Here is an 11,463-nt window from a genome sequence, read left to right as displayed (position 1 = left end):
AGTGTAAGACATAACATACCTATAATCTGGGAAAACTGGTAGCTAAACCAAAGCATTTATTTTTATTGAGTCTCCATTTCTACTTATCTGTATAAATGAGGAGGTCCTACTTTCAAATCAGAGTTGAGAAAGTCCCCACAAGGGCTTTGTAGTGCAGTGGGGTGTGATGATTTCAGTTAAAGTGAGACGATTTAACAATGTGTTAGTCTCTACAAGATACAGGTTTGCGAGCTATACAATCACTACTGCTATTTAGAGGCAATAAGGTAACTAGTGAGACATGTGGCTAATATCTATTTAGTTCAGCTTTATTTACTTTGTAGTTTCAGTTCACGACAATTGTATAAAGGTGTTTTGTATTGTAATGTAAAGAAGCCCTTTAAACAAGCACTGGGCAATGGTAGGGAGGATGAAGGGAAGAAGTTTTAACAGGAAAAGCAGATGTAGCATAAGCAGTCTCTGACTGGTTGAGGGCGAGGGGAAAGAATAAATAGAGAATATAGTTCCAAACACATTTTGTTTAAATATATTTATTGAAAATAATGCAAGCTGTGTTATAGATTCTCCACTGTGTAACACTGAGTTTTCACCTTTTAGGGACATGATATCTATGTTGGGACAAACAAACTGTTAAACAACAGATGTCAACATCTCTTTAAACACTGTCTTTATTGAATATAAATCACAGTTACAGTGTCCATCATCGGTACTATTGTGAATGAGCATTATAATTAGTCAAAATGTGCACAAAATTTTAAAAAGCCTTTGTATGTTATACTGCATACTGCTCTAGCTATCCTAAAAATAATATGCAAATAATATGCAAAAGAAAAAAAGGCCAACGTAAGGGCAGATTTTAATCATTATCTTATAATCTATTTTTGTGTTCATCCATATAAAATGCCAATATATACCTCAGATCATTTCCTTTTCAGTTGTAGGAATTCTTTAGAAAAATCCCACAAATAACATATCATAGGAGCAAGTCAATAACCACTAAGAATCCAAATACAGTCAATTTAATGTCAAATATTCCTGTTGCAAATACACTTTCACTGTGTAATTGCAAAAATATATTCATAATTTTTCTCTACTAGACCCTCATCAAGCACAAGTCATGTTACATAGAAAGTACTAAAAACTTAGGATACAAGTATAAACTTACAGCTGATCCCATGTCCCTGGTGCATAATACATAAAGGTATAAATTTAAAACACTTTATTTGTTTAAAGAAATCCTGACAGTGCTGGACTCTTTGCAACAATCTCAAATATTTAAAAATTAAATATATGGCTTCATTATTTGAACACAAATGAGTCCTCTAGTCTGATTTCTGGCTAAATACTGAAGATGGTTAAATCCAAAAACCCACACAGAAAAACATAGCAATGTACTGGAGGATATCCTTTTAACATATTCTGAAGGTTGTAAAAAAACACTATGATTTTTTCCACTGTATAATTATTTTATCCCAATTTAGATTTAAAATGTGTAATTTTATATATTAAGTTTAACCAGTACGTCAATTAACATATTGAATATCATTACTGTCATACAACCACAGATCTCTTTTTCACAATGAACTCCTATACATCAAGGCACTTTGTGTCTGTAAACACACACACACGCATACCAGCACACACACGCACGCACACACGGCATATAAAATTTGCATAGATTCTGCATAATTGTCATGGAAGCATTAATTCTGCTTGCCTATATAAGATATCTATATCTAGGACAGTTAAGGCAAGTATAATTTAATGGCGTGACTGCCATTTTACACAGCATGTACACACAAAGATGAAAAAAAAAGAATTCAAAATAGAGAAAAATATACTGATAGGTGTGTAACCATATAATCAAAAGTACAGATACCTTAATCAGCGTTACGGACGTCATTGTTAACTTTTGAAACTAAATGTGAAACAGTTTGCTGTGGAATTGAAGTCAGATTGTTTAATGTTACAGTTATAGTTATATGTTATAGTTTTCTCCACTTAAAGATGAGCTGAGAACAGGTCCTTATCATTCCAAAGATGACTTCTGCTGACGACACTGCATGCTGCTACAGACGCACACTTATTCTCTCACTGTTCCTGGCCATCTTCCCGCAGTTCTGACGGGAGGAATTTGTACTGCTGTTGTCTGATCATGGCCAACTTCTTCCTGGCTTCCTCCAATTCCCTTTCTTTCCGTAGCATCTCCTCCTGAGCGGCAATGATCTACAACACAACACAATTGGTCACCATGTCACCACACTTAAGAAACACTTGTTTCACAATCACACACATGAAACTGAACTTAAGTCAGATGAACAGATCCCAATCCAGACCTCCGCACACTTAAGTCCTAACCTATACAAAAGATGTGAACTTGACCTTTCTTCCTATAAAACAGCGGTGCGTACAGCTGAGCCACATGCCCATCCTGGGTCAGTACTTCCAGTTTCCCTTTTTCTAATTCAGTCCTATCCTGCTGAGCTACCCAGCTGTTACACTTCACAGTCACACATACACATGAGACAGTGCTTTATCACGATTATAGAAATGTAACACAAATGAGTTTACAACACACAATGAGACTGAAGGCGAAGTTACATGTAGAACATGTGCTTCGGATCTCTAACTTACCTGAGCAATACCTCCCACCATCTTACTCTTGACCACCACAGCCTGGTCGTCTTGTTCTTCAAATGCTGCTTTTTGTGCTGCTTTCACCAGATTATCAGAGGCTCTTTTCACAGCATTTCCAGCAGCCTGCAGAAACGCACACAAGATTTCAAGTCAAATCACAACTTAAAGGCTTTAAACTTGAGTAAAGATGGAAAACATTACAAAAGGAATGTATAAAAGACACTCAGTATGTCTAACCAATGGTCTATGATTTGAGTCTTTGAGGTGCATGTAGAACACAGTCATCAACCTTTCTCTACTAAACAGCAACTCCTGGAAAGGCAGTAATGAGTCCAACTGGGCTCTGACAGAAAACCATAACAGTTGTTTTGTTCTTGACACAGGAGGAAAGCTATAAAAGGCAACAAGGATCAGTCCCAAACATCAGTCAAAGCCAAACAATTCTTATTGGGCAACTTGGCTCAATGAAGACAAGGTTTCTCCTTTTGAGGCTCAGTGGGCTGAATCAGCCAGTGGGCTGAGACGAGAAAAAATAATTAAATAACAACACAGTAAATCTGTTTGAATCCAGGAACATCCACTTCCACACAGACAGAAAATTTCTCTTGGAGCCCTTTTCCCTCCCTGATTGTCTAAATATCATATATCATCATGTAGGCACAATGCATGAAGCAAAATATTATGTCTATGAATTCTGTTACCTTAAGGAGAAGAATGAGGTGCAACACATGTCACTCCCAAACCTTAGCCTTAAAGACATGAAGATAAATCTCGAAAGCTTTAAGGTACGTGGCCTGTGGCCTTGGCTAATGAGTTTGGTTGGAGGCATGCAGTTACAATTTCCACTGCACTGATGCACTTTCAGTACCTTCACACAGAGCCCACCTTTTGAAATTACATCCTCCCAAATGGGGAGCATAAGCATAGTAAGAAAACCAAAAAAAAAGAAAAAAGTTTCTGTTCATCTGGACGTAACGTTTTCAGTGGGAGAAATGTTTCGGAATCATCCAAGTGACTTCTTCAGTCTCAGCTGACTGCAGGTTTCCCCAACCTTATAAACAGTACCTTTGCACAATAAATGAAACTAGCCCACTTAATGAACAATGGATTGTGAGGTCAGTTCCTTGATCATTAATATGCAAATTATCATGACCAATTGAGCAATTATTGTATGCCTCCTCTGCAGGTGATGTAGTGCAAATGGACAATGGAAACGAGTGCTGTGGTGAAATGTTCGCAACTTTAACAGCCTGAGTGGCACTACAACAACAACACAAGCCAATAGAACAACGTCTCTCAATGTTACAGCCGTAAGCTATATTTGCTAGTGTAAAAACATGGCTACATTAGGCAGTTCCAAGTGCTTGATGTGCAGTTTACATTGTGCTGATGTCCAAATGACAGAAAAACAAAGGTAAATTAAAAAGCACAACATTTAAGCCTAGTAACTATAGTACCTGAAACTAAAAATATATTTTTATTATTAACACAGCTCATTTTTGTTCATCTAATTCTGAGGTGGTCAAGTTGGAACTTGCTTTAAAATTACAGAATCATTAGACACCTCTACATGGACTCACTGATCCATACTGCTAGGATCTACAGCAATGACATCGGAATGTCATTCGGACAGGAGAAGTGCTCTGTGATGCCAGAGGTAAAGCAGTCAAAACTGAGAAGACTGAACTACAAGAAGGCAACATTGCAGACAGCATCAATGGACATTATGTTGTGTGACTTTTTATTCGTTTGCTAACAGAAAATGTTATTGTGGCATATGATTGCGAGGATTCTTCTTATAAATTAATTAATATGAAATATTAGATTTTTGGAGGTGGTATAACATAAAATATTAACTGTGTTATCCACAACCTACTGGCTGCAATAAAAAAAAGAGTTCAAAAATCCTTTCCAGAAATATTCAAACATTTAATAGAGAAACCATTAATACAGAATATAGCTAAGAGCAAATGGTTCTAGTGTAATCATAGATCAAGGCTAATATTTCCAGTTCTTAGTGCTATGTGTGGACTGGGTAGATTGTTTCCAGAGCTCTTGTAGACATAAATGTATGAGAATTACTGTGGTGGCAGCTGCAGGTCCAAAAGAGGAGGAGATAAGCCACTGCTGATTGGATCAGAGAATATGAGTTGGGCTGGCAGGCCGATGTGCTCACAGCTACACTCAAAGATAGTATTTTTGGGTGGATGAAGTGACAGGAAATACGTGTACTTTCTGTTATGTCTTGCAACTGCCGAGCATCAGTTACACCTAAAAGGTCATAACAACTCTTTTGAGCAGAGTTTGAGCAAGAAGAAAAAGGTTTTACATCTTTTTAAAGAGTCACTAATTTGTTATACCAAACCTGTGAAAATGCTTTACTATCATTATATAACCAATTTCTGAGCCTTAAACACCTACTCTGCAGGAGCTTTGCCCATTCTGAAATTATATACCCAATGATGTCACAGAAAGAAATACATCTCTGAGCAGCATTTAATAAATACTGAAAGAAAGCAATATGCAAAGGGCATTCTTACTTGTGCCAAATATAGAGCATGCTAATCCTTGTTAGCAGCTGTACAAATCACGCAGCTCACCTGTAACCCTAAACTTTGAAATTCCAGCCTATTAATACACTATAATATACTGTGTGCTCTCTAAAAGCCTCAGCTGTTGCAGAATGACTAATGTTATTGTCCCTTCAGTAGAACTGTAGTGTTGGAATCATAAGTAGAGATGACGAGCACACATCTCACGGTGAATTTGCCCATGTCAGATCTAATTTTGGACCTAACTCTTTGCTTTTCAGTCTTGAGAAAATGGCTCAAGCTAAAACAAACTCAATACAAACAATTCAGTGATATCCTTGTAAATATGTAGTGATCTACATATTTACAAGGGCGATCGTGGCTCAAGAGTTGGGCGTTCGCCTTGTAATTGGAAGGTTGCCGGTTCGAGCCCCGGCTTGGACAGTCTCGGTCGTTGTGTCCTTGGGCAAGACACTTCACCCGTTGCCTACTGGTGGTGGTCAGAGGGCCCGGTGGCGGCAGTGTCCGGCAGCCTCGCCTCTGTCAGTGCGCCCCAGGGTGGCTGTGGCTACAAAGTAGCTTGCCATCACCAGTGTGTGAATGGGTGGATGACTGGATATGTAAAGCGCTTTGGGGTCCTTAGGGACTAGTAAAGCGCTATATAAATACAGGCCATTTACCACTACATAGCTATTTCTCTTAAAATGCTACCACAGCTACATCTATTTTAATATGACAGTCACTTAGCTTTGCAATGCATCTGTTAGGGGTCTGGCTAAATGGGTCATTTCACACATGGTTCAAAGGCTGCACAGCTTTAAGGAACTGCCACGATTGAAACATCTTTTCACCATTGTGCACCACTTTTGTCTGGGTTCCCGCTTCCTGAGTTACTGTCCATAATAACCCATGACGTCATGTTTACCTCTCCAGTTGTGTTAAGTGTGTTATAAATAATGTTTTTTTTTTTCATGCAGAACAAACAAAATGTGAAACTGACCTTGGACAGTATTAAATACTACCGCCAGTCTTTTGCCATCTTTCCTTGTCCTTTTGTTTATGTTCATTTATCGGGCTGGCTACACACTCTGTCTCTTCTTGACAGTTGTGACTTTGACCTCAGCATCTAGCCAAATAAGGCCTTTTAAAGTGGCACAGTAACAGAAGTAATAGTAGCTCTCCTGTGTTTTTGCGCCTTGAGCAAAATTAACATGCAGTGCTGACCTGGAGCCTCTTCATGGTCTGTGAGTCCTGGTCAGCCTTGACCTTGCAGGCTACCAGCAGCTGAGCAGTGGAGGCTGCCACCTGCTTTGCTGATGAGATGAGCTTCTCTTCACTGGCATGTCCCTGTACTGCAGAGTTTGCTGCCTCACACAGGTTGTTGGTTGCTGCAGCGACCATTCGAGCCTATGGAGTCAAAGTTCTCAGTGGTTAGATGTTTTAGGAATACCTTTAAAAAAATTACAAAATTATAACAGGAGACTTACAGCTGAAATGAGCCCCTGAGACCACTGTCCATCATCTACAGCATTAGCTGGGATTGCCCCCACCTGAAAATCCAGGATAATTATTTTTGACGGACATCAAAATGACATTTATGAATGAATGTTACTAAACTCCTTGATAGAAATGATTATTAGCTTTATTTGTGGGATTTCGCTTATGTTTAAATGCACATATCAGTTCTTTTGTTGGTTCTCACATACCTTCCCTTGAGCCACCAGCTCCCTCTGTGCTGCTGAAGCAGCTTTTACCAGAGCACTGGTGGCAGCTGCAATAGACTTGGCTGCCTCCAGAATCTGCTCCTCAAAGTTCAAGCTCTCATCGGCCTCCTGTTTTAGAGAACAAACCAATAGTAAAGAAAAATGCTGCACTATGATTAACTGTAGAATAGAACAGACTAGCTCTTTATTGTCATTGTACATGCACAATGAAACTATGGATTCCCCACGCTAGCTGTGCAGGAATTAAATATAAATAGTAAGACAGCAAGAATAAATAAAAAGAGGCTGAGACAAAAATATTCAGACAAAAAATGAATAGGGCTTGTCTACAGGAAATATTGGTTTGGAGAATAAATTAATAAGTATGAAAAGTATTAAGAGCGTCAAGAATAAGCTTTGTGGTGCTGCCATTATCTGTGTTGTGAGTAGATGTCAGCACATAAGAGATGTGACACACAAAATGACTGTGACCTGGTGTTGAGGTTAACAGGATCAGTGTGAATACTTGTGCTCTGTAAAAAACCCTCTGACCTTGGGCTTAGTCCTCGGCCTCAGCTGCTCCAGTTTCTTGGCAGCAGCTTCAATAGCTGCTGCTGCTCCCAGCAGTTCATTCTCTGCAATGACAGTGGGATCCTCAGGGTCCACCCACTCTGTGCCTAAAAGACACGGGGGGAAAAAAAGAGTACTGTCACTCTGTGCTCAAAAACACATTTTAAACTCTTCCATCAACCCCAACCTAGAATCCTATGGGCAAAAAGGGGTTTACCTAGTTAGTAGCAGTGTTTACCTAGGTGGCATGTAGCAAATTGAGGCTATAGGATGCCACACAGGTTTCCTATTTGACACTCCCTATTGACACAGACAGTGACTAAATCAATACTACCTGATCTTATACCATCTAGTGTCTAATAATGATGATGATGATAATAATAATAATAATGACAATTAAAAACTTGGATTTGTATAGCGCTTTACAGAACAGTAGAAAAAAAACAGTGCTATATATTAATCCTTTAACTTCAGGCAAAGTTGTTAAAGATCAAAGATTTAGATACCTTTCATGGCCTCAGCAGCCTGGATAAGCTCAGTGACGGAGCCTGCCACCTGCTTGGAGTAGCTGGCCAACTGCTGCTTCAGATCATGAGATGGCTTCATGATGATCTGTGTATAAAGGAAGAAAGTCACAAACTTTATTACTGCATGTACTTGAATTAATCAAATCCCAGCCTGTACTAAACTAATGCTAAGATAATCAAAGTAGATGATATTACATTGCACCGTACGCCACTCTCCTTTGAGTCAAATATCTAAGCTTTACTATCTAGTAAGGCAGTAATGAGCCTGTATCATATCACCTTTTAGTAAAGTTCAACTACAAATCTGGATGAACATCAAGTACAGGGGCAATAAGAGCAGAGCGGATAGATGAAAACATGCATAAAATTAAAACAAAAAAAAAGTGTAAAATTACAATTCTGTGCTCTTTATTCAAATTCAAGATGCGACTTTATTTCTGTATGTTTACATTTTTTCAGTTATACTGTGTTGTGTAGCAAGACTAGACTAACTTCCCGATATACTCAGGGATCTATGTTGTGCCATCCTAGATAGTGGTTCTGACACTCAAGTCATGAGCCTCCTTCCTTCCCCTTAGCGTACAGTGTCAGGTTGCAGGACTTGGGATAAACCCTATACGCATGGAGGGTTTTGTCTTGATGTCAGTGGCTTCTATCTACTCCTTTGGCCATATTATAATTCCAGCAGGGTATCTGACAACCAGCAGGGCATAGGTGTCGATTGCTCAGATTTTGTTCTTCCTATTCAGCTGACTCCTCAGGGCTTGCCTTACTCTTTGCAGGTATTTGGTGGTTGCAGCTTTCCTAGCGGCCTCTTCGTGGTTCCCATTTGCCTGTAGGATACCCAGGTTCTATCTGAAGCTGTGGACTAGTTTTTATATAGCTCTTTTCTACTCTACCTGAGCACTCAAATTGCTTTATACAACTTGCCTCATTTACCCATTCACATCCATTTATATAAGTATGTTTTTCTCTTTTTTTCCTGAGAAAATGCTTTCTATCCAAAATTCACACGCATATTTACTTTGATGGATTCATGGATTCACCAGAGAGTGTCTTGCCAAAGGATATTTGGCATGCAGACTGCAGCAGCCAAGGACCAAAGCACGAACCTTCCGATCAGAAGATTTCTCTCCTGAGGTACAGCTGTCCTCAATGTCTGAAAAGTCTCCTTCTGGTAGTGCAATCCGCTTAGTTCTGACTACATTCCTTCTCCTTGTTACCATCCAATTGCACTTGTCCAGTCCGAATGACATTCCAATGTCATTGCTGTAAATCCTAGCAGTAAGTGGATGTCTCATTCACTTTGGCATACAGCTTCATGTCATCCATGTAGAAGTGATGAGTCATAATTGCGCCATTCTGTAGTTGGCATCCATAGCCAGTCCCATGAATGATCTCATTCAGGGGGTTTAGGCTTATGCAGAACAGCAGTGGGGACAGAGCAACTCCTCAGTAAATACCATACTTGTGTTATTGGCATGAAGTTGGTCTCTAGTGCTGTTCACCTCATCCCCATTGAATTTATGATAAAACCTCTTCATTTAGTTAGTTAGCCATTCTCGTGCCTCATCCATTAGCGCTCTCTCCGAGATTGGAGGGTTGGAATGATGAAATCTCCCCCCTAACCTGATGTCTTGGCTCCCTCTTGCTGTAGAATTTGTTTTGTACCTCATCAATCTCTAGTTGTGATAGCAGTTGCTTCTTCTGGATGTTGGAACACTGATCTACTAGTTATTTCATCTTTAGTCTAGATGTTGCTTTTTTTTTTAATGTAATTTTATATTCTTTCAGACTGAATTTCTGAAAAAGGTGCTTGTTATGCATTTCTCCTTGCTGAAGGTACTAGTGATTGTGGTGTAAATGCTGTCATGACAGAGGCTTAAAATTCCTGTTATTCACTGCTCTCCATATCATCTTACCACCAATACATGCTCCAGCAATCCCAGATATCCAGAAGCACATTCTTTGCCATAGCGCAGAGCTCTCATTTGCACGTCTTTGCTGACCTCTGGGTGGTAGGCAGCTTGCTGCAAGGCAAACAGTAAGAAAAGTCAGTCAGTGATAGCAAGGGCAGAAAGATATCTTATTCATATTAAAAGGTAATTCTGGCTAGAGCTGCATGTGATTATAAGTAGTCCCATGTAATTTGAATATTGGAAATGCCAATATTATAGTGTCTAAGTTGTATGTATATATTTTTTGTCATTATGACAAAAATACCTACCAAACTATTCTCTGAGACCTCATTAATTACTGCACATTGAACTTTGTTTGGCAGCCCATGAACAAACACTATTTAGTAGTTCATGGTCTGCCGTACCTTGCAGGAATGCAGCATCTCAGCAATGGCCCTTCTGCTAAGGTTAGCTGTGGCAATGATGTCTTCCTGACGACAAGAGTTCCCAGCAGCCACTGCCTTTGCTGTTGCCATTGTAATTCCTTTAGTCATGCGGATGAACTCTTCTGGTGTGGTGGTCTTTGCTGGAGGATCAGCACTGTTGAATACCTGTGTGATAAAACCAGGTTGAATGTTAGTGAGTTTTCCTTGTGCATTAATTTACTTACCTCATGGTAGGACACGTGGTCCCAAAAGCTATTTTATGTAACACCAAGGCCTTTAGTCAAAACTCTCTTCTTGCTGCCATAAGACATCTTTGAGATGGCAGTTGCCTCAAAAGTTTTGAACTGGAAGATATTAATATTATGCAGATGAGGGTTCTTATTCTAAAAGCTTTTCACTGGCTTGTGAAACAGGGGTTAGGAAATGGCCATGGCCCCTGTGGAGGAATCTCCTGTGTTTTAACTGAATCCTTGGCAGGGTATTTCCAACTGGCTTAAACTGTAAAGAAACATTTATCCCACACTCACAGCCAATTCCTGTTTGATGTGTTCAATAGTGGCCTCCAAAGCTCTCGTCCCCTTGGTGGCTTCATCCTCCACAGCCTTCACAGTCTTCAGAAGCGATGTTACATTGGTCACCATCACCTAGAGGAGTCAGGTCAAATTATGTGGTAATACATTAGAGTGATGAAAATATCTTAAATATTTGATACATTATTTTTAAACTAGATGTCACTAGCATATTTTAATTAGATTTTTAGAATACGTAGCACTTAACAGAAATATTTAAATATATATACACTATATAATAAAAAGTATTTTATATATTATATTTGTTACATATTAGAAAATATTTTTGTCTCTCCTTCTCTTCATATGCTGTCTGTTTTCTATTGTAGTGGACAGCATTTTGGGTTTTTTTCATCCAGAAGATGTTGCTTTTAGGTTTTTGACATTTAAAAAGGTCATGAAGGGGTGTTTTTTTCTGGATACAGACCAAGTACAAAGTGCTCTGGATTTGGTGAAGGCTCTTTTTAAATAATCCTAACAACTGAAAAGATTTATGTGTTAATCTTAAATGTGTATTCATTGTACTGGTAAGAATTTCACTGCAACATAATTACAAATCCTCTCTTGATACTTCAATTTTCC

General features: G+C 39.0%; 1 protein-coding gene across 2 annotated transcripts in view; it reads right to left on the bottom strand.

Moving 5' to 3' along the window:
* Nucleotides 1–512: 512 nt before the first annotated feature.
* tln1 (talin 1) overlaps nucleotides 513–11,463 on the bottom strand; it is a 57,053-nt gene continuing 46,102 nt past the window's right edge. For both annotated transcript variants that reach the window (XM_085280436.1, XM_085280437.1), the window contains exons 48-57: nucleotides 10,840–10,956; nucleotides 10,292–10,477; nucleotides 9,891–9,998; nucleotides 7,948–8,053; nucleotides 7,424–7,548; nucleotides 6,875–7,000; nucleotides 6,656–6,718; nucleotides 6,393–6,575; nucleotides 2,635–2,760; nucleotides 513–2,226 (exon numbers count right to left, since the gene is read on the bottom strand). In XM_085280436.1, the coding sequence (XP_085136562.1) occupies nucleotides 2,092–2,226; nucleotides 2,635–2,760; nucleotides 6,393–6,575; nucleotides 6,656–6,718; nucleotides 6,875–7,000; nucleotides 7,424–7,548; nucleotides 7,948–8,053; nucleotides 9,891–9,998; nucleotides 10,292–10,477; nucleotides 10,840–10,956 (1,275 nt within the window). In that variant the 3' untranslated portion in view covers nucleotides 513–2,091. The remainder of the gene's footprint in view (nucleotides 2,227–2,634; nucleotides 2,761–6,392; nucleotides 6,576–6,655; nucleotides 6,719–6,874; nucleotides 7,001–7,423; nucleotides 7,549–7,947; nucleotides 8,054–9,890; nucleotides 9,999–10,291; nucleotides 10,478–10,839; nucleotides 10,957–11,463) is intronic.

Source organism: Mchenga conophoros, linkage group LG7, assembly GCF_057382185.1.
Source record: "Mchenga conophoros isolate Kocher_MC1m ecotype Shallow Benthic linkage group LG7, M_conophoros_male_GT1.1, whole genome shotgun sequence".
Taxonomy (NCBI): domain Eukaryota; kingdom Metazoa; phylum Chordata; class Actinopteri; order Cichliformes; family Cichlidae; genus Mchenga; species Mchenga conophoros.
The sequence above is the reverse complement of the archived record's forward strand: the minus strand, read 5'-3'. Positions and strand labels throughout refer to the sequence as shown.